Source organism: Cnephaeus nilssonii, assembly GCF_951640355.1.
Source record: "Cnephaeus nilssonii genome assembly, chromosome: 3".
NCBI lineage: Eukaryota > Metazoa > Chordata > Mammalia > Chiroptera > Vespertilionidae > Cnephaeus > Cnephaeus nilssonii.
The window spans coordinates 7,811,859-7,834,484 of record NC_137074.1 but is presented as its reverse complement, the minus strand read 5'-3'; the positions used below and the strand labels follow the sequence as shown (position 1 = coordinate 7,834,484).

Below are 22,626 nucleotides of genomic sequence, written 5' to 3'. Positions count from 1 at the left end.
GTAGTGGTATCTTTTTTTCTTTTTTTTTTTAAATCCTCACTAGAGGATACGGTTTTTAAAATATATATGTTTTTATTGATTTTTTTTTTAAAGAGAGAGAGAGAAACATCAATTGTTTGCCTCCCATAGGCACACTGACCAGGTACTGAACACACAACCCCGGTGCATGCCCTGACTGGGAATCGAATCGTGACCTCCTGGTTCGTAGGTCGATACTCAACCACTGAGCTACACCAGCCAGGTGAGGGAAGTACATTTTTAAGACAAATCTTAGATAATGTTGAAATTCCTTAATTTAGAGTTGTCAGCATTTCCAGATATTAACAATGGTCAACGAAGCTTCTAAAATGTTTGTAACACTTGGCATCTGGGAACTAATACATATTATTTTCCAGGCAGTAGAGCTTTTAGCCACAACATGTTTAACTCCACTGAATTGGTCTAGTACTGAGTTATAAATTGGTAATTGGTGCTGTGAATGTAATCTCAATTCTTCTGAAAGGCATCTTTAGGGTTTCAACCTAACTAGTTTGATCATTCTATGTACATTTTTAAAAAGCCCACAAAAATCTATATTCAGCTTTTAAAACAAGAAAATGGCAAATAACCTAATATACACATGGGCAAAAGAGTTAGTCAGTTCACAAAAGAAACACACTGGAAAGCTTCATAAATACAGAAAAGAATCTCGACCTCAGTTGTAATGCAGATTATAACCATAATGAGATACATTTTTATTCCATCTCACTGACAAAAAATCAGATATGACAGTTTCAAACTTTGGAGAGGGTGTGAGGCTAGATAGAGCTTATCCTGTCCACTTGCTGGTGGGAGGGAGATGGAGGCAGGTGAGCAGCATCTGTTGCAGTTGAACACACCCATGTTTGGGACAGGTGATCCACATCCATGTATGCATTTTAGAGGAAGTTTTACCTACAAACACCAGGATGCTTGTGCAGGACCGTGGGAGCAGCCGTGTTGGTGCTAGTTCTCGCTGGGAACTTACCTATACCTCTATCAGCTGGAGAATAGATAGATTGTGAACAGTTAATATGTTAGGACACATCAGTGAAAATATGTTATAAATGAACAAATCAACGTGGAAAACATCTCACTGTGGTATGGGAGATGACATTCAGTATGCTGCTGCTGATACGTGTCAGGTTCTGCACATATTTTGTAAAAGTTTATGGAAATGCATGGCTGTTTTCCATATCAAATGGTGATAGTGATTCCCACATCCCTGAAGTAGGTGTTCAGAGTTCACAAAGGGGATTTGACTATGGTGATAAGATATGCTTTTCTTAACCGGGGAGGTAAGTATGTATTGTTCTTTATATCTGTGTGCCTTCAGTGTTACATAGCAGAAAAAAATCTATGGATATTTGTTTAGAATTACATATGGCATTGACCATAGATTTTTAGGTTCTAATTTGATTGGGGCAGGGGCACAGAATCTAAAACAACATGGTAAATCGTTAATAACTGTTCTGCTCTTTCAAAATCAGTAGGCCTCCAGCTGCAGATTTCTGTGCTTCATGTGGTCTGAAGTGTCTGATTGCTCTGCCAGTTGCTTCTCTATCATATAACATCTGCAGTTTTCTGTAAGGATTTTATTGCTTATTGTTCCTTGGAATTACTTGATGGTGCTAATTTGGCTACTGATGTGTGGTTTTTGTTTCTGGTGGAGGGGGCAGCACAATCGTGCCCTTTTGTTTATTACTGATGTGTTTTGAAGTACTGGATGTGTTTATTCTTTGTTTTAATTACTTTTAAGAAGAATTAGGTAGTTCAGTTGAGTCACTTTTACTTTTAGTGACTCAGCCTTGTAGTCACACTGTCAGCAGGACTTTCTGGCTTCTCGCTGGGAGAACCTGTTCTGTCCCAGGCCTAGTGTATCCAGGGGAAGGGAGTGTCCTTTTACTGAAGGAGAGTTACTTGTGATGCTTCTGTAGCATTTTAGGTTTGCCAATTTCTTTATTTTGGGCTCTAGCCCTGCCTGCACTTTGAAAATGCCTTGGGAACACGATGGGAGCCTGTCTCCGTGTGTTTGCCCTGCTGTAGCTCCCGGCTTTATTTTAGTCTTGTTTTCAGTTATTTTATAATCAATGTCAGTTGTCTCTAAAATTCTCAAGACTGCAGAGCCTGGGAAGTTGTTCATTTGGAACCCATTGATCTGCTTATAGACTTGTGGTAGGAAGCAGGGTTTGCCTGCCTTTTCTGTCATTGGAAGGGGAAGTCTGACTCCTAGTACTTTGGAAATGACATTTGCCTTTAGTATCTCAGTACTAGAAGAGTGAATTGGATGGCCAGTGTCTTTTGACTTGACAATTGGACACTTGATAATATTTACAAAATACTTTGGGTTGGAATAAAAATGTTGGAATAGAAGCACATGCAAGGAAAACCCATTCTGGATTTGTTGTTTACTAAGTCTTGTATGACCTTGGAGAAGTCTCTGGTCTTCTGTGAGATATAGCCTAGCAATGACATGGGGTCTCACATGGCACCATGGTCATCACAATTACATTTGCTCCATCTTGACTTCTTAAGGAGGGCTGACTTTGACTAAATACGAAATTTTAAAGATATTCAATTTGTGAGTCATTTTTATTTTATTACTAGAGGCCCAGTGCACGAATTCGTGCACCTTGAAAGGAACTGTGGGCTGTGAGGCTGTGGTGGGCACAGGGGCGAGTCTTGACCCATCCTTCGCACCCTTCCCAGCCCCTCCTGCCACAACCCCTGGTCCCCTGTCTGCCAGCAGGCATGCTCTCGTCACTGCCACTCCGATGCACTGACAGTGCCGGCTGATGGCGCAGAGCAATTGGGGCCGGTGCCAGTAGCAGGTGTGAGTGGGGCCGGTGCCTCAGCGGGTGCGAGTGGCGACTGCTGCCCCAATCACCCCTCAGGAGCAGGGGGAGGTGGAGAAGCCCTCAGGGATGATTGGGGCTGGCAGCTGCTGCTCGCACCCACTGATGGTTCCGAGCAATCAGGGCGGCGAGCAATCAGGGCGGCGCAAGGTGCTGGCAGTGGGTGCGAGAGGCGGGCGGGACCGTGGAGTGTGGGAGCAAGGAATTTTCAGTAACCACCAGAGGCTTGCCCCTATGACAGCGACCGGCACCCCGCCTTGGTCTGGCGCCCCTCATCACCTGTTCCACCATCCCGCCGTGGCCAATGCCCACCATGTTCCATGTGTGCCCCCCTGGTGGTCAGCGCATGTCATAGCGACCGGTTGTTCGGTTGTTTTGCCATTTGGTCTATTTGCATATTTGCCTTTTATTATATAGGATTATTATTTTAAATCCTCACCTGAGGGTATTTTTCCACCGATTTTTAGAGAGAGAGTGGAAGAAAGAGGGAAAGACGGAGAGAAATATTGATGTGAGAGAAACACATCAATTGGTTGCCTCCTGCATGTGCCCGGACCAGGGCCTGGGCTGGGGAGGAGACTGCAACCAAGGTATGTGCCCTTGACCAGAATCGAACCTTGAGAACCATTGGTCTGTAGGCTGATGCTCTATCCACTGAGCCAAACCGGCTAGGGCATGAGTAATTTTTAACATCTTAAAATTAAATGCAGTCATTGGAGACTTCCAAGTGGACACATTTTCTGGAGTTTGCTCCATATTACAGTTATCACTCAGATGTTAACTTTGCCATTTAAGATCTAGAGAAAACTGGCTTGTGGTATTTTCATGTTCTAAAGCAGGGGTTGGCAAACTTATTCTGTAGAGAGCCAGATAGAGAATATTTTAGGCTCTGTGGGCCAAAGGATCTCTGTTGTGATGACTCATTCCTGCTCTTGTGGTATGAAAGCAGCATAGACAATACGCTTAATTTTAAAGAATTCCAGCCATGTGTTGGTGATCTAAAGTAGGAACTTTTCTCTTGGGATATTGGATTAGAGACCTCAAAAAATTTTAGTGGAGGTGCTGAATTTTCCTCATGAATAAGACATTTGAATAGCCCTTAATAACTCATTAAATAGATTAGTAGTAAATAGATTTTGCTTATGTGTAAAAATTGTCAGGAAAACTTGCAATTTTGGCTCATGTTGTGGCCCATGAGGAGACGGAGGATCATCATGAGAACTGGGCGCTATTCCCTCGAGGTGCTGGTGGTGGTGTCTGCCTGGATGCTAGCCCTGCCTGTACTTTGAAAATGCCCTGGGAGCACAAGGGGAGCTATTGCTGTGTGTTTGCCCTGCTGCAGCTCCAGGCCTTTGGGAATCACTCCATTTCCACGTTTACACTGAGTACTCACTGTGTCCCGAGTTGGTGCCAGCCCATGTGGCTATAAAGATGAACAAGCCAAAAAAAAAAAAAAAAAAAAAAGATGAACAAGCCATGGGGTTGGCTTTTGATAAACAAAGTTTATTGGGAAAACAGTTGTTTTAACAGAAAACTGGAAAGCATGTTTCCTGGCTGTGTATATGCATGCCTTGTCATTTATTGTCCGTCCCATTTTAATGGATTCAATCACAATTACTGATTTTCCTTCTGCTGAAGGCAGCATTATGTCTTGGCATGGCACTGTTACTGTCCCATCTTTATCTAAAACTAGAGACCCGGTGCATGACATTTGTGCACTGGGGGCAGGAAGGTGTGTCTTTCAGCCTGGCCTGAGCCCTTTCACAGTCCTGGAGCCTTCAGGGGATGTTCAACTGACAGATTAGGCGGGGAGCGGGCCTAAGCCGAAGTCAGGCATCCTTAGCGCTGCTGTGGAGGCAGGTCGCTGTGCTCACCAGCCGTCAGCCTTATGGGAGCGCACTGACCACCAGGGGCAGCTCTTGTGTTGAGCATCTGCCCCCTGATGGTCAATGCGAGTCATCGCAACTGGTCATTCCACTGTTCGGTCGATTTGCATATTACCCTTTTATTATATAGGATGTTGATATATTGCTAATTGTGGAGTTTCTTGCAGTAGATTAGATTTTTTAAAATTTTGCATTGCAGTCCTAGCTGGTTTGGCTCAGTGAATAGAGTGTTGGCCCATGGACTGAAGGATCCCAGGTTTGATTCCTGGTCAAGGGCATGTACCTCGGTTGCAGGCTTGATCCCCAGTCCTGGTCGGATGCATGCAAGAGGCAGCCAATCAATGTGTCTCTCTCACATCAGTGTCTCTCTCTCTGTGTCTCTCCCCCTCCTTTCCCTCTCTGTAAATATCAGTGGAAAAATATCCTTGAATGAGGGTTAAAATAAATTTGTTTTTGCATTGCAGTATATTTTGCAGTCTTGGTTATTGAGCATTTTGGCACCCCTTAAATTTGCGCCCCAAACAAGTGCCTTATTCTGCTCACCTCATGTGGCCTTGCTAGTTAAATATTCGATTGTACGTTGGACATTGCAGAAGATACATTGTGGACTCTGGACTCTGGTGTCTTTTTCTGAAAAGAATTGATGTTTGTCCTTGCAGGTAGTTAGCTTTACCTGACTCCTCAACTCTGGCTCTCCTGAGGTGGTCAGCAGCCAAACCCCACACCTCATTGGTGGGGGTACCAGCTCTCCTCTCCACTGGGCTCCTGGTGTCAGTCTCCTACTGGTGCAGTTTGAAGTTGGCCATGACCTGGGCGGATTTTGTGTTTTGTGCTTCCCTTGTTCTGGGTTTGGCCTTGCACAGCTTCCTCCTTCCTAGCTTCGCTGTTTGCTGCCATTTCTTTAGCTCTATTTTCTGTGTAGTATTTCTCTTTTCCCATGTGTCAGTTGCTCTTGAGTTTTACAGTTTGATTATTATAGTTTGCATTTTTGTAAGTTCTACTAGGTTCTTCTTTGAAGTGCCTGGTCATTTCTCTTTTTTTCCCACCCAATTCTGACTTTATTCACAACCTGGTCATTTCTAATACTGAGTAGATCTTTGATCATGTTTTTACTTTTTTAAAAAAATTATACCTATTAAACAATGTTTTTTTTATACTGCAATTGATACTCCTAATATAAGACCTTTTTAAAAAATTCTGGCTCTCATTGCTTCTTTGTGCTGTTACTTATAATATCTTGTTTTTCATTATTTTATTTTTCAAAAATATTTTTATTGATTTTTAGAGAAAGAGGAAGGGAGAGGACAGAGAGAAACATTGATGTGAGAGAGAAATATCCATCAGCTGCCTCCTGCATGCTCCCTACTGGGGATCGAGACCTCAAACCGGGCATGTGTCTTGACCAAGAATCTAACCAGCAACCTTTTTTTGTTGTTGCATGGAACAATGCTCAACCAACTGAGCCAAACTGGCCAGGGGATGTTTTTATTTTTATTTTGAACTCACATTTGTTAGTATTGTTTTTTTGGGAATTATTTGAAGAACAGGTTGAGGGCCCTTTAAGAGAATGTTTGTTTACTTTGGCCAGGCAGTTGAAGGAGCTTCTGTCCCTGGTCTCTTTGTGTTAAAGTTATTGGCTTGCAGATTTTCAGACCATACAAAAAGTATGGACGTAGGCCAAGCTCGAAAGTTAACTTTTTCCTGGCTTTCTGCAGGAGTCTGTGATCTGAATCTGTCTTGTGTTGGTCTGAGGCTGCCTGTCTGCATGAAGCCACTAATACTTAAGCTCTGCGATTCTGAAATCTATCATCTTTAGCACTTACCTCCCTGAATTTGTGTTTTCACTTAGTTTCTAATCAGAGAGGTTTTTCCCCTTCATTTCTTGAAATCTCATCCATTCTTTTAAGGGTTTGTGAAACATTTGTGTAGCCTTTTTTATTGATTTGCAGTGTGAAGTTTTGGGGATGTTTGTATTTTGCAATAGTGTCAGAAACCAGTCCTATAGTTTTCCAATTTCCATTAGACTCTATATTACCAGTTGAGGTCAGTTTCCAAGACCACTTATAAAATCCTATTTAACTCCGCATACTGTTTGGTTGGTTGTTAGGAATGGTTGGGGTTATGGTGCTTTTCATTCCTCGGGGCTGTGGATTAAACAGGCTTGTATGGCCTGACCTAGCTGTCCAGACATCATAGATAGTGTTCACTGAATGAAAAGATAGGACTAAATTTTAAACAGCTAAATTGAACTTTCAGAGTACAGTGTATTTATGAGTTGAGGGGTATTTATTATATATATAATATATGTACCATATATTATATATATATATATAAATCTTTATTGTTGAGAGTATTACAGATGATTCCCCCCGCCCCCCATTGCCTCCTTCCACCTGGTTCCTGCCCCTCCCCAGGCCTCGCCACCCTACTGTCTGTGTCCATAGGTAAGATCTTTGGTTAATCTGAAGGTTACCTGCATGTAAATGCAGGATTGGTAACAAGATCCTCTCTGCATTTGTGTCTCTTGATTCTGTGAGCCTGTAGGAGATGATGTAATGGCGCTTTGCTCAAGTTCCCCCTTTTCCTGTAGCCTCATAGAGACAAATATTATTTCACATACCTTCTGCTTACTCTTGCTATCATCCAGACTTTAGAATTGGACATCTGATGTGTAAGGAATCCTTAAGTATGCTCAGGTCCTCTTAACCAGCAGCTGGATTTATGGCGAGTGCTGTGTGGAGGGGCCAGTACTTCATCACCTTCTGTTTGCATTTCAGGCTAATGCTGATGTCCCTGTACAACGTGAGCATCAATTTGAAAGGCTTGAAGTACATCAGTGAGAGCCCAGGGTTCATCCCTTTGCTGTGGTGGCTTCTGAGTGGTAAGGAGGGGGTTCCCTGCACTTCTTTCCAGCTTACATACTTTTCCTCTGTGGCTGAGGAGGTTGTCACATATTAGAAATTAGGATCGACCGTCCCAAGGTGTTACTATTTCTTCAAAAGAAGATTTCAAATGATGGAAAACTCAGTGGTGTGCCAAGCTATTTTTGGTTCTGTTTCTGAAGTATTGCTTTCAATTTAGTTATGATTCTGTGACACAAAGAAAAATTATGAAGCAGTTGGTAGATGTCATTGACCTATTCCTTCCTCTGAAAACAGTCCAGCACTATAGGTGTCTGTGGCTCTGAATATGAGGTAAAGGAGAAGTCCTAGTGTTAAAGGAATGTGGGGAAGAGGAAATCTGAGAGATACTACAACTCTGAAGGACTTATACACATATATAATATATACATATATATATATATATATATATATATATATATATATATATACTATAATATATATAATTATGTGTAATGTATATGTGTTCTTTTCGTTTTCTTTAAAATAAAAGCTATCCCTACTGCCTCTCTCTTCCTCTACTCCTTCACCACTAATTAACCTAATTTTTGTACCAATCTGTTCATCATAATTTTTAACACTATGTATTTAGTAGGTACATATTTCACTCAAGTGTGCAAATTAATCGGCTCATTTTCTTCTAATTAGATAAAAAATTTTTAAATGAGATTTATTCTCTTTTTTAAAAATATACGTTTTTAGCTTGGCCAATGTGGTTCAGTGGTTGAGCATTGACATATGAACTAGTAGGTAATGGTTTGATTCCCAGTCAGGGCATATGTCTGGGTTGCGGGCTCGATCCCTAGTGTGAGGCGTGCAGGAGGTAGCCAATCAATAATTCTCTCTCATCATTGATGTTTCTATATCTCTTCCTCTCCCTTTCTCTCTGAAATCAATAAAAACATATTTTTAAAAAGATGTTTTTAAAAATATGTAACCAAGTGGAGACTATGTGTGTGTGTGTGTGTGTGTGTGTGTGTGTGTGTATACATATATCCACACACACAAACATATAGTCTCCACTCTGTTTCAGCTAGCTTGCAGCCAGTAATCCTCAGCACCTTTTGCACGTTGTTTACTTTCTCATAAAAGAAGGGCCTTAGCCAAAAAAACATATATTCATAACCCATAGACACAGGCAACAGTGCAGTAATGGCCAGAGGGAAGTGGGGGCTGGGACTGGGGCTGGGGCTGGGTGGAGGTACGCAAATCAGGGAAAGTAGAAATATATGTAATAGTGTCAACAATAAAAATAAAGTTAAAACAAAAGGCTTTAGGCTAAATGTTCTCCAGGGCTCCTTCTAGTTTTTGCACTCTAGAAGTTTTCCTGGGCCGAGTGAAAATTGTTATGCGTTTCAGTGTAATATGTGCAGCTTCCTAAGGAGCAAGCTCACAAGAGTGTCTGTTGCTCACACTGAATCTGGTGCTCTTTGGCCAGCTGGATTGTTTCTGCTTAAACCTTGGACATGTGCAGTAGGGGGTGGTAATGCTATTGCCAACTGGGGCATCAGGCTTTCTTGTCCATGAAGACAATTACTGTGTGTGTGTGTGTGTGTGTGTGTGGTGTGTGTGTGTGTGTGTGTGTGGTGTGTGTGTGTGTGTGTGTGTGTGTGTGTGTGTTTTACATAATGGGCACAGCTCAAACCCTCATAAATCTTTTTCAGTGTATTTACTTGATATCTTTAGAGTTATTTTTTATCACAGTCAAACAAAGTAAGGTCTATCAAGCCCAGGATGTTTGACCCCTGAATTGTGTATGGAATTACCTTAATTTAAAATTTGAAATTTGTTATAGAATTTGGTGTATATTTTAGGAAGGTGAATATGTATTTTACTATAGAAGAGAAAAATAGGAACAAGACTAGTTCCCTGAAAAACAATATGTGCTGCTTGATGCTGGTGGTGTGATTTCTTCAGATTCTAGATTATAATAATTGTTTAGGAGTAGGAGAGAATTTGAAAACTGGCTTATTCTAGACAAATAAGAATCTCTTCTAATTTAAAAAGATCTACTTCTATTACTTCTCTCAGTAATCAGCTTCTACTTTTATCAGTTTTCCTGTTAGGAAATTTGATGTATTTTAAAGAGCTTGGACTTTGGATTTATTTGACCCAGACTGAAACTGCAGCTCTTCTACTTGGAACTTAACTAATTAGTGTCCCTCTTTCTGATCTGTATGTAAGTGGGGATTTTTACCTCAAGGGTCTTCATGTTTATGAAAATGCAATAGTGCCTGGGCCAACAGCTCATATAGTAGGTGTTAAATAGGTTTTAGTTTCCCTTTTTATTTCTAATCTGAGTCTTTCATGCCAAAATAAAAGCTCATTTCCTTTTATTTTATTTAAAGGTGGCAAGTTGCTTTCAAGCATCCGGACTTCTTTGCTATTAATTTTTTACTAAATAGTCTCATTTTTTTTTTACCTTTACTGGATATCATTTTCCTTCTCTTTATTCAACTGTGTGCCTGGCTCTTTTCCAGGCTTTCTCCAAATTCTTCACATTCCTTTTAAGCTGCAGGTCTGGCAAAGAACTCTAGCAAATAACTGATGAAGACAGAGTGTATTGGGATGACGACCACATGTTGTGTAACTGCTAATGCAAACCAGTGTTATGATGACTCTTGTAACAGTAGTGATGCATTTCCTACCCACATTTACAGTGTTGACTAGGCATAGAGGTATTTGCATCCCATCTTACATTTATTTGGCTTGTCTAAGTAATATGAAATGCTGATTAGTTCTGCCAAATTTGTGTTTCCAGCCCAGACTTCTCTCCTGAACTCCAGACTAATATTCAGCTATCTACTTGACTCCACATGGGGGTCTAATAGGCCTTCAAACTCAATGTGTTTAAACTAAATTTCTAATATTCCCCCACACGAAACTACCTATGGCTTTCCCACCCTCAGTTGATAGTAACTATTTTTTTCTAATTTTTCAGGCCTTTAAAAATCTTGGAGTGATTCTTTATCTCCTTTTTCTCTCACACTCACTTCTAATCTGTTGCGAAATCCTGACAGTTCTATTGTAAGCTATATCCAGAATCTGACCACCATTGACCATTGCTGCTGGCCAATATTACAATGCGTACATCTCAAGTAAAAGTAACTTTCTTTTTACTTATGGTATCTCATTAATGGTGAGATTTAATGCTTGAATAATAACTTTTAGTTTACTTTGTAAATAGTAGTGGAAGAGATTTTTAAATTTCTCCTTTTTAAGCTTAAATTTACTTCTAAACAGCATTCTTTTTGGCTAGTGCTTATTTGGACTTTGGACTTTATTAGAACTACTTGCTCAGAAAATATTGGCTTCTCATATAAATGAGATCTTGATTATATTGTGAAAAACTAACTTATTAAGTAATTAAAGTATGCACCTTTATTGAAAAAGCAAAGTAAGCAAATTTATACATTTGACCCATGAAGTACAGATGCTACCCCACCCCCCAGCCAATCTGAAGAGCAGGCTGGGTGGGGGTCTGAGGCATAATGTATGCTCCTGTCTTAAAATTCTGCTGATGCCTGCCAAGCTTAGAGGCTGAAACCTCGGGCTTCTTGCTCAGAGTAAAATGGCCCTCCTTTTTTTCCCTCTCTCTTCTTTTCCCTTCTCCCCCTCCCTTTCTGTATTAACCATTTGCTCTGTCCTTGGTGGGGCAGGGGGGTGGGGGAGAAGATAAGGGCTTTTAGTTACAGGTAGGCTATAAATTAGCTAGTGGTCGGGCCTTTGTTTAAATTTCTCTGGGACTTTTATGACCCGTTTACAACTTTTGTAAATAGTCTTAGAACTAATTTCTTTTAAGAAGAGAGAATAAATTCTTGAGTCATTCCAGGGCCCTTGAAATGTCTCAAATCTATCTCTCGGTTAAAGTCTTGAATTTTAACTTGGAAAGACTATTAAATATATATAACCCAAAGATTGTATTACACACTTTTTGTAATTATTCTAAAAGACATCAATTAAATTTAACTGTTCTAATATTAAAAACTAGTAGCCCATTTGCAGGATTCAATCCTGCAAGCGGCCGCTTCGGCCGTGTGCACTGCCGCTGCCGCAGCCTTGGGGCCACCACACCTGCACCCGCATGCCGCTGCCGCCCGCTGCGCTCCGCCCTGCCGAGCCGCGCCCCGCTCCGCCCCGCCGCGCTCCGCCCTGCCCCGCTCTGCCGCGCTCCGCCCCGCCGCGCTCCGCCCTGCTGCGCTCCCTCCGCCCCGCCGCGCTCCGCCTCGCCGTGCTCCCTCCGCCCCGCCGCGCCCCACCCCGCCGCGCCCCGCCCGTGCTTTCCCTCTGGCAGCCACCTTGCTTTCTGCTTTTCCTCCCTCTTCCTTCTAAGTTGTCTTCAGTCTTTACTCCTCCCTCCTTCAGCGTATGCAAATTAACCACCATCTTTGTTGGGTAATTTGCATACTCGCCCTGATTGGCTGGTGGGCGTGGCTTTGGCTGGTGGGCGTGGCTTGGGTGTAGCGAAGGTGCGGTCAATTTGCATATTACTATTTTATAAGGTAAGATTTGGTTCAGCCCTGGCTGGTTTGGCTCAGTGGATAGAGTGTCAGCCTGCAGACTGAAGGGTCCCAGGTTCGATTCCAGTCAAGGGCATGTACCTTGGTTACGGGCACATCCTCAGTGAGAGGTGTGCAGGAGGCAGCTGATCAATGTTTCTGTTATCGATGTTTCTAACTCTCTATCCCTCTCCCTCCCTCTCTGTAAAAAAAAATCAATAAAATATATATTAAAAAAAATTTGATTCAGACCATAGAATTAATCCTCTTTTTTAATCAGGCCAATAAAGATTATATCCTAGGTTGAAATTTTACCACACGTAGTACACGGACACACACACATAAAGACTATAACATATTTTGAACTACTAATTTTTCCAGAGAAAACACAAGAATTATTTTCCTCAAAAATGAATTTCCATACTTTATGCATTCTGTTATCACTACCATATAATTTCTCCCAACTTAGTTTGAACTTTTAACTTTTAATAGACTAACAATAAACTTTGAAGTTTTAATAGACTAATAATAAATAAACCAAACAACAAAGAGAGATAAAATAACAATCAACAGACACTCAAATTTTTGGTGGCAAGTTAAATACTTAGCATTTTTCAGATTAGTAATATATTCACATTTTTAAGGATATATTTCAAATAAAATACAAAACTTTCAATTAATAGAGTTAAATTTGTTCTCTAGATTCTTCATATGAGGCAAACTCAGATTAATATTTCAGTATCCTGTTTTTTCAAAATATTTAGATGTTTAATAATCTTTACTATTTAATTCAGCAAACTCCAAAGTTTATAAAGTTACCAAAGACTTTGGAAAACTATATTTAGGTATATGTAACTACCACTGAAAAAGATTTACCATATACCCTTCATTTTAGTTATATATATTTTGCCTTAACAACTTTGAGATTTTAAAGCCAATTATTATTACCCAAGGCATTTTCCTTGACAAATTCTGTAACAGAGATAACTCACTGGCTTTCAGTGGCTTTAATGTTAAAGTACTATTTTAATTTATTTTTCTTTATAAAAAACAGGAGTGTCCCTGGGACTTGGAATGTGGTCCATTATTATTTAAGAACTGCCTATTGTCATGGAATTATTAATCTTGTTGCCCAAACCCAGCCTGTATATTTTCCTTGTGTCATTTTCACCATCTTCCAAAGAAAAACAGTCTCGGGCCTATTCTGTAGCATCTGTGAAGAGATGGGGCTTAGGCTAAGAGGCCACCCAAAATTGGGTGGGGCGCGCCTCCCCTTAAACTAACCTTTCCCTCTTCATGGGCATAGAAGTTCCGGACGCATCCCCAAATTGTGAGAAATGGCTCACCTATACAAATTTCAAATGATAGACTAGGAAACAAAAACATGGTGAAAATGAGACTTTTAACCTTTTGCACTCGGATGTCGAGTGTGACTCGACACGGTTAGCATTAGAATAAAGGAATCGAGAAAAAAGCAAGCGAGTGAAAAGGGTTAATAACACTCCCGAGAGTGGGTACCCATTTTATAGTATCACAATAAAGGCGATAGGCAAGAGTCCTAGTAATTAGTGGGCTGGGGCCTTTTTTAATTACCTCTACCTCCCTTTGTCTAGGGAAATCTTCCTAGGACCTGTGTTATCAGCCACGTGTACCACTCATATTCTCTCTCCCCTCCCCCACATCCTGTTTGCTCTGGGGAAATTGAGTAATGGCCTGGCCACCTACTGTTTCTTTTCTATGAAGATAAATCAGAGGCATGCTTCCTACGGGCAGGGGGTGGGGGAGGGTTGTAGGCATTTATTAACTTCAGAATAGTTGTGAGATAGTTTCTAAAATTTCTTAGTAATTTCCATCTTTTGGGAATATTTATTTTAATAGACTAACAATAAACAAACCAAACAACAAAGATAAAATAACAAACAACAGACACTCATATACGATATTTATAACCACGCATAACACATAGACAAGACTTAATAAATCAGAGTTCTTTTCATGGATCTTTCAGATGTTTTAAAGTGCCTGGGACTTACCACCAGAATGCGGCCCAGAGGGCTCCCAGATGGGGTCCCTGTGAATACCCACAAACAGCCTGTTGTTTACAGGTCTTATCATATTCTGCTCCCCATAGCATTGACTGGCGTCTAAAGTCGTTTTAGCTAAAAACTGCCAGTCCCAAGGCATCATATGGTAATTTTTGGACAAAGCATTAAGAAGTCCTTTTGTAAATGGACTGTTAGCCCTATTTTCACTAGTTGATGAGCCTTCCCACACCGGAGGCGGAGGATGGGGGCCTTAGGTATTACAGGCTTTACAGGCTCTACCTCAGGAGGAGGAGGGGGTGGTGGAAAATCCTCCTGGCATTCTGTAGGCTTTTGATCCTCAATATAAAGTGGGCATAGTGCTGCTCTAACAAGAGCCCACATAGTTAAAGATGACAAAGGCACTCGTTTTCCTTGAGCCTGATTTCTCCTTAAATTCCTACCTACTTGTTCCCAGAGATCAAGGTCTACTAGTAATGTTCTAGCATCAGGGGACCAAGGATTATTTTCATGATAATATGCAAAAACTATTAAGAGAGAACATTCTGACACCTTAATTCCTTTATCCTTGAACATGCAACCCAAAAATCTGCAATAATGTTTTTGCCTTTTACTCGAATTCTGCCTCATTATAACCTGGCTGATTTCAGAAAAATCCCCGTCCACTTATGGTCTCGACTCCACAGCTTGTGCGTTCGGCTGACTTCCACTTCATTTTCATTCAGGCGAACCTTCTCATCAAGCCCCTGTTTGGGCACCACTTGCTGCGACCTGCACAATGGGTTCAGGATGACTTGCAGGAGGGCAGAGACACACAATGAGTACACTATACAAGAAATATGAATTTTGAAGGCATTGGGGGGCCAGGTGGAAGCCTCTTGCATGAAGAGGAACCTCAAGTCCAGGTCCTTCCCGCTTTTTATTCACTTTGAATACGAATTTTCCCTTTAGCAATGCATACAGGCAGGTCAAAGGTAAAGTTTGATAAACAATGTAAGAAATATCAGGTCAGGAAATTGCCTCGAGCCATCGCAGTCACAGCAGGAGCAATCTTTTTTTTTTTAAAAAGATATATTTTATTGATTTTTTTACAGAAAGGAAGGGAGAGGGAGATAGAGCCAGAAACATCAATGAGAGAGAAACATCAATCAGCTGCCTCCTGCACAACCCCCACTGGGGATCTACCCACAACCAAGGTACATGCACTTGACCGGAATCGAACCTGGGACACTTGAGTCCACAGGCCGATGCTCTATCCACTGGCCAAACCAGTTAGGGCACAACAGGAGCAATCTTGTGTTGATTTCAGCCCTGCTGGAATCAAGGTCCATTGGCCTTCCAATGCTCTTTTGCACTTTCATGCAAATGCTTATGCTTTGGTCTCCAGTAGTAACTCTATTTTTTCTAGTTTTTCAGGCCTTTAAAAACCTTGGAGTGATTCTTATCTCCTTTTTCTCTCACACTCACATTCAATGTGTTGGGAAATCCTGACAGTTCTATTGTAAGTTATATCCAGAATCTGACAACCATCGACCATTGCTGCCTGGTTTTGAGCCATCCATTGTCTTTTCTTCAGAGACCTTCAGAGCCTCACAGCTCTCTCCACAGTCCACCCTTGCAGGCCAGGAATTGAGAGTCAAGGGTATGATGGGATAGATCCCAGACCAGCTCTCCTTACTGAAAACAGCCAACATGTATTACTGGACTCTGGGTCCATTTCCCTGCACACAGCAAATCCCAGTAACACAGAACACGAGTTTGTAGCAAAGGAAATGGCACTAAACCGGAGGCACAGGTGAACTAGTATTTTAAAACCTGGCTTCCTGAGGGCCTGAACAGGGACAAATTATATACAGGAAAAATTATTAATCTTGGTGATTAAGGGAGATGGAGTCGTGGGCTCTTGATTGGTTGAGGCCAGGGTAGGGAGTAGTTGATCAGTGTTTCAGGTCCTAATGTCAATTATGGCATCATTCTGATTTCATGATAATGGGGTCAGTAGGGTTATTCTGCTTTCATGGGCCTGGGGCTGAAACACAATTAAGGTCAAGATGTTATCTTCAGTTTGACCTAAAGTTTGTTTCTGTGGTCAATAGGCATGAGGCTTGGACAGTTTGATGCTGACCAGAATCTGATATCCTTAGGGCTTAGTGATTAAGGAAGGAAATGGAAGGACAAAAAGGGTCTTGTTGAAGAAATGGAGTTTCTACTGCATTGCACATGCTGGGTGAGATCTAAAGAAATGTTCCTCTGAGCAGGAAAAAGGTAGCCTAAGGACAAAAGCAAAGTGAAAATGGGATGCCAGAGAGGACAACAAAGGATTGAACTAATCCCTGCTTTGAGGGCATTTGTCAGACTTGACCTTCAGTTTCCAAGGCCTCGCAGGGGTTGGGGACAGGAAGCAAAACCCAGGATCCACCCCAGCTGAATAGCCTAGTAGGGGGCTTTGAAAGGTATTTACCACCCCTAGGCAACTGCAGGAAAATCACCTGTTTTGACCTGATCAGGGTGTAGGAAAAAAATCTCTGAAAACCAGTCATGGTAGGCTGGTTTTCATGCAGCTTTAAAGCCTTAATTTAAACCACCTGGGTGGTCCCCACTTAGAGAACAATGCATATTCTTTTTGGCAGATTCTTTGACTTCAGCCAAGTTCTTTAAGAATCCTTGCAGGTAAGGTTCCAAGAATTTGAGCTTACATGTTAAAAATCACAAAAAGCCTGGGAAACATTATTAGTGAAATAACAGCTTTCCATCATTAGAAGAATCATCAAACGAATATAATACGGATATTTAATGTGTTTTAAAAAATTAAAGAAGGGATAGATGAAAAAGATGAGAAAGTCTCAATAAGGATATGAATGATTTGTAAAACACAGTTAACCAATTTGCACTACTGAATACATAGAACACTCCAACTATATGGTGTCCCCCCAAAATGTATATACACTTTGAATTATTATAAAGTCAGTATTTATTTACATACAGTTCATTTTCAAAATTTAAAATAATCTACAGAAATTAATATTTTTTTGTCAACGCCAATTTTCAAACTGATGACCGTTCTGGTCCAGAAACTACTGATAACACAAAGAAATAGAATAGAAAGCATCAAGAATTATTTCAGTCAGTTTTTGTGCACCCTCAATTTGTCAACTGTTGCCATTTTTGTACTGTAAACTTTATATCTTTTATGTATCCCCATAAAAGTCTAGGATATAAATTTTCTTTGTTCAAAGCTTAGTCATTATTTCAAATCAGTTAAACCTGGAAAGGAGTGAAAATTAAGTGAGTTATCAGCTGTTCAAGTTTTACATACATTTTGGGGGGACACACTTTGAATAATTATAAAGGCAGTGTTCGTACTTCAACTGCGTTTTCAAATTTTCAGTAGCATTAGGATGAATTTCCTTTGTTCAGAGCTTAGTCTCGCTGAAAGTAGGAAACTCAATTGAGCTATCAGCTGTTAAAGTGTGAAACATGTTTTGGGGACACCCTCTATATTTGTTTCAAGCACACATGGAACATTTACTCTTTTCTGGGCTATAAAGAGACTTTCAACAAATTTCAGGTGATCAGAATCATATGGAATATCTTCTTTAATCACACTACAGTGAAGCTGGAAATTAGTAAGAAGAGAATTGGTAAAGTCCCACATGTAAAAATTAACCCATGAGTGAGAAAAAAAAATCATACAGAAATTACAACCAGACAATCAATGGGTGTGTGCTGCCTGTCACTACTTGAACCAAATAAGCAGAGACAGGGTTGAATCATATATGAGTGTTTATTCCAATACTGTCAGCAGTATGGAAGAGCAGCTGGTCATCCACAAAAATCTGCTCTGCAGCCCCCATAAGCCAGCCGGGTATATAGGGTAGGACAAGAATTACATGGGGAAGTAGGGATTGCAGGAATGGGCAAGTAGGCAATTGGGGCTGGGTTAGGACTCCATTGTTTAGGCCACATGGTTCTTAATCTTTTCATGACAAGAGGCAGTTCTTGAATGAGAATGGACAACATTCCAAGGTTGACTCCTAGGTCCAAGGTTGACAGCCAGGTCCTCAGGGCATACAACCCCCAGCCTGGTTGGAATGTCCTTTCTTTAACCAGAAGAAGGCAATCATGATTAACAGAGCATGATTAATATTTCCCATAACCATAACTAGTCCCCAATATTCTATTTTTACCCCTAACAAAATCAGATATTTTGAACAAAATAATAAAAGTGTTACATATGAAATAGTGAAATACATCTAAGTCAATATTTAGTGGAAAATTTATTAGTTTGAATGTGTATATTAAAAAAGAAGAAAGTGGAAAACAAAGATTTACTATAAGAACTTTTAAAAAAGTGAAAAAATCCAAATAAGTATAAGGAAGAAAATAATAAAGAAAAAGTATAAATAAATAGATTTCACTAGACAGGTTTAGCAGCAGACTTGAGCTATCAATAGGGAGATTCAGCAAATTTAAAGCTAGATAGGGATTACCCAGTCTCAAGGACAGAAACAAAGAATGAAGAAAAATGATAAATGCTCAGAGACCTGTGGGACATTATCAAGCATACCAATATCCTATCTAATAAAAGAGTAATATGCAAATTGACCATCACTCCAACACTCAAGGTGGCTGCCCCCACGTGGTCAAAGATGGCTGCCCCCATGTGGACACAAGATGGCCGGCAGGGGAGGGCAGTTAGGGGTGACCGGGCCATCAGGGGAGGGCAGTTGGGGGGGTCAGGCCTGCAGGGGAGGGCAGTTGGGGGTGACCAGGTCGGCAGGGGAGGGCAGTTGGGGGGAACCAGGCCTGCAGGGGAGGGCAGTTGGGGGGAATCAGGTGAGCAGGGGAGGGCAGTTAGGGGTGACCAGGCCAGCAGGGGAGGGCAGTTAGGGGCAATTGGGCTGGCAGGGGAGCAGTTAGGTGTTGATCAGGCTGGCAGGGGAGTGGTTAGGGGGTGATCAGGCTGGCAGGCAGAAGCGGTTAGGGGCAATCAGGCAGGCAGGCAGGCAAGTGGTTGGGAGCCAGCAGTCCTGGATTATGAGAGGGCAGTTGGACATCCCTCGAGGGGTCCCAGATTGGAGAGGGTGCAGGCTGTGCTGAGGGATACCATCCCCTTGCACAAATTTCATGCACCAGGCCTCTAGTATGCATAATAAGAGGCTATAAAGAAAATACAAGAAAGGAGCAGAAAAACATTTGATTAAAATGTCTTACTAGTAAAACTCCTAACGTTGCCGAAACCGGTTTGGCTCAGTGGATAGAGCGTCGGCCTGCGGACTCAGGGGTCCCAGGTTCGATTCCGGTCAAGGGCATGTACCTTGGTTGCGGGCACATCCCCAGTAGGAGGTGTGCAAGAGGCAGCTGATCGATGTTTCTCTCTCATCGATGTTTCTAACTCTCTATCCCTCTCTCTTCCTCTCTGTGAAAAATCAATAAAATATATTTAAAAAACAAAACAAAACAAAAAAAACTCCTAACGTTGATGGGAAACAGTCTGTGCATTTAAAAAATACAGTGTTCTCTTAGTAAGATAAACCCAAAGAGGTCTACATTTAGACATATTATAGTTAAACTGTTAAAACTTAAGACAAAGAGAATATCTTGAAATCAGCAAGAGAAAAGTGTGTACTGAAACCACAAGATTAATAGCTCACTGCTAATAAAGAAACAGTGGTCATAAAGCAGAGGGATGATGTTTTCGAAGTTCTGAAAGAAGAAGCTGCCTACCAAGAATTCTATGTCCAGCTACACTGTTCTTCAAAAATGAAGGCAAAATATATTCCTGGATAAACAAAGACTTAGAGATGCTATTGCTAGCAGGCCTTCTTTACAGGAAAGGAAGTTCTTAAAGCTGTTGATAGAATTAAGTGGTCAGATGACCAATTATATCTTAAAAGATGTCAGGAAACATTTGGTTTACGTATGTTAAACCCAACAATCTAAAATTTACTGTAGTCTGATCCAGGTATAATCCAGGTATAATTAACTCATAGTCACAAGTTTGGTGTGGGACATGGTCAGTGTATGGTAAGAGTATTAAAAAAAAAAAAAAAAAAGAGACACACACACACATGGAACTATCCAAAAAGCCTATTGGAGATGGGAAACTTGGAGTTCACATGACAGCTCAGAGGCATGGGTTTGGGACTCATTCTTAAAGAAGTGAGAAAGCTGAGTGACTGATGGAACATCGAGAATGGCAGCTCAGTTGAGGCTAGCTTGCCTGGGGGCAGAGGCCTGAGCCAAGGAGGAGGGGTCTCTGGAAGCTCAGAGTTCAAGAGGCAGGTCCTTCTCCTGAAGTTTCCTAGTTTGTGGCTCTGTCTGAGTCCCTTAAATTCTGTGATACGTGGGCTTGTCATCCACAAAATAGAAATACAAATACTGTTTCTCAATAGAAATAGAAATATCTTGAATGCTGTGAGAATTGAATAGAGCAGTAAATGGAAGTGCTTTATAAATTAAAGAGAGAGAGAGAGAAAATAGTTCTTTGAGAAGAAGAGAGTCTAACAGCGTCAGATAGAACTTGATGATCCAGCAAACAGGAATGGAGAAGAGGCTTTGACAACAGAATCATCAGTGATCATTGAGAAGACTTTGGGTGAAGTACAGAATTAACAAGAGGGGTTTCAGGAGGGAACGGGAGAGAAGTAGTAGTGAGGGTAGTGCTGCCTGGATGGGGTTTTAGTGAAAGAGTTTTGTGTGTATCTAAGACTAATCAGATTCTAATTTTAAGGTTTTCAATTTCAAATAAAAATGAGATAATTAAAAATAAGAATATATCTTACTTCAAAATACACTGGGACTTTAACATTTTTTTGGACTAGGAGTTATTTTCTCCTCTAGTTCATCTTTAAATGGTGCCTTCTTTTCTGGCATAAAAGTAAGTTACTAAAATGTGATATTTGCTTTATTTTTGGTGGTTTGTTTAAATATAGGCCACTAATATTAAAATAATTGTTATAATCTACAAATTCTGCATTATTTTTTTTAAAGGATAGTATTTTTCATTAACTCACTGATGGAAGATCCAGGGTTTAGGATTATTGTTCTTTATATAGTTATTAAACCTCAGCTAATGAAATTTCTCATGTGATTTGTAAGCCTTCCAGCTGTGAACACATTCTACTGATGATAGTTATACAACATCTTTGAAGCCATTCTTATTCAGAAGTCAAAAGAAACTCATTAGAAGGTGAAAATTGGGAAGCTAGCATTTATTAAATATTTGTTGTTATATTTATTGGACACAAACATAATATTTAAAGTGCTAAAATTGTAAAGAAAAACTTTCATTTTCCAAGGTCATATGCTTCTAGAAGAGGTCCTGGCTGGAACTGGAAGGTTCCCTTCTGATCCTGCCTGCATCACTCTTCCAGCCAGAATGCCCCCCACTTCCCCAGGCCAGAGATTTACACAGAGCAGAGACATTGCCAAAGTACCAGGCGGCCACAATGACTTCAATCGAGAAGCAGCGCAGAAGGTCAGGGAGTGCCTCCTTCCTGCCCATTTAATCTGGGAAGGTGCGCATTAGAGTTTCGCTTAGTTATGTGCGGTGTACAGGATTCTTCAAAGTCATGTTACAGTTGTATCAGATCATAGCACTCTAAGATTACTATCTCTGTTTTGCATGACACAAAATTGTGCACTAGAGACAGTGCTGAGGGTAATACAGTTCCTAAGCCTGTTGCAGCTTGAATTAGGAACCGCACTGCCTTTCCTCCTTGACTTACTTGGTTGTGTCTGTGTATATTGGATTCTGTGGTGGCCCCCGTATCTCTTCCTTGCATCTAACTTCAGGGCTTCACTCTCCCTTTCATGGACTATATGCCTTCAGGAAAGAGATCCTAAAATCCATTGAGGACTTTTGTGAAGAAAAAAAAAAGCAAAAAGAAAGAAAACACACACACACACACACACACACACACACACACACACACACTCACACATACACGTGCCCTGATAGTCCAGCGTGCACACACACACACACACACACACACACACACACACGTGCCCTGATAGTTCAGCGTGGGACCCTATCTCCAGAGGTTGTAATCTAATTGATTGGGAGTGGGGCCCAGGCATCAGGGTTGTCACACCTCTTCAGGTGACTCTCGTGTAAAACAGGGTCTAGGCAGTCATGATAATCCTGTCATTCTGCCAGTGACTGGTCTTGGGGTCAGTTTCAAGTTTCTTGATATGCAGAATGAAGGGTTATGAAGAAGGTACAGTAGTTGGAGGTAACATCTGCATTTGCTGAAAACATATCCTGCCACCATCAACTTACCTGATTTGCTCTTCTTGACAAAATAGGAAGGTACAAATGCAAATAGAGAAGCTAACAGAACCCTGTGCAGTGGTTGAGATGTGGAGGGGCACAATAGGACTGCAAATCCTACATGTTAGTTGTTGGTCTTGAGCAAGTTTGT

At 41.0% G+C, this 22,626-nt stretch overlaps 1 protein-coding gene across 2 annotated transcripts in view; it reads left to right on the top strand.

The window, feature by feature from the left end:
• Positions 1–22,626, top strand: part of HSF2BP (heat shock transcription factor 2 binding protein) — a gene marked incomplete at both ends in the record, with an annotated part of 80,340 nt that overhangs the window by 40,305 nt on the left and 17,409 nt on the right. For both annotated transcript variants that reach the window (XM_079765791.1, XM_079765790.1), the window contains one exon: positions 7,537–7,640. In XM_079765791.1, the coding sequence (XP_079621917.1) occupies positions 7,537–7,640 (104 nt within the window). The remainder of the gene's footprint in view (positions 1–7,536; positions 7,641–22,626) is intronic.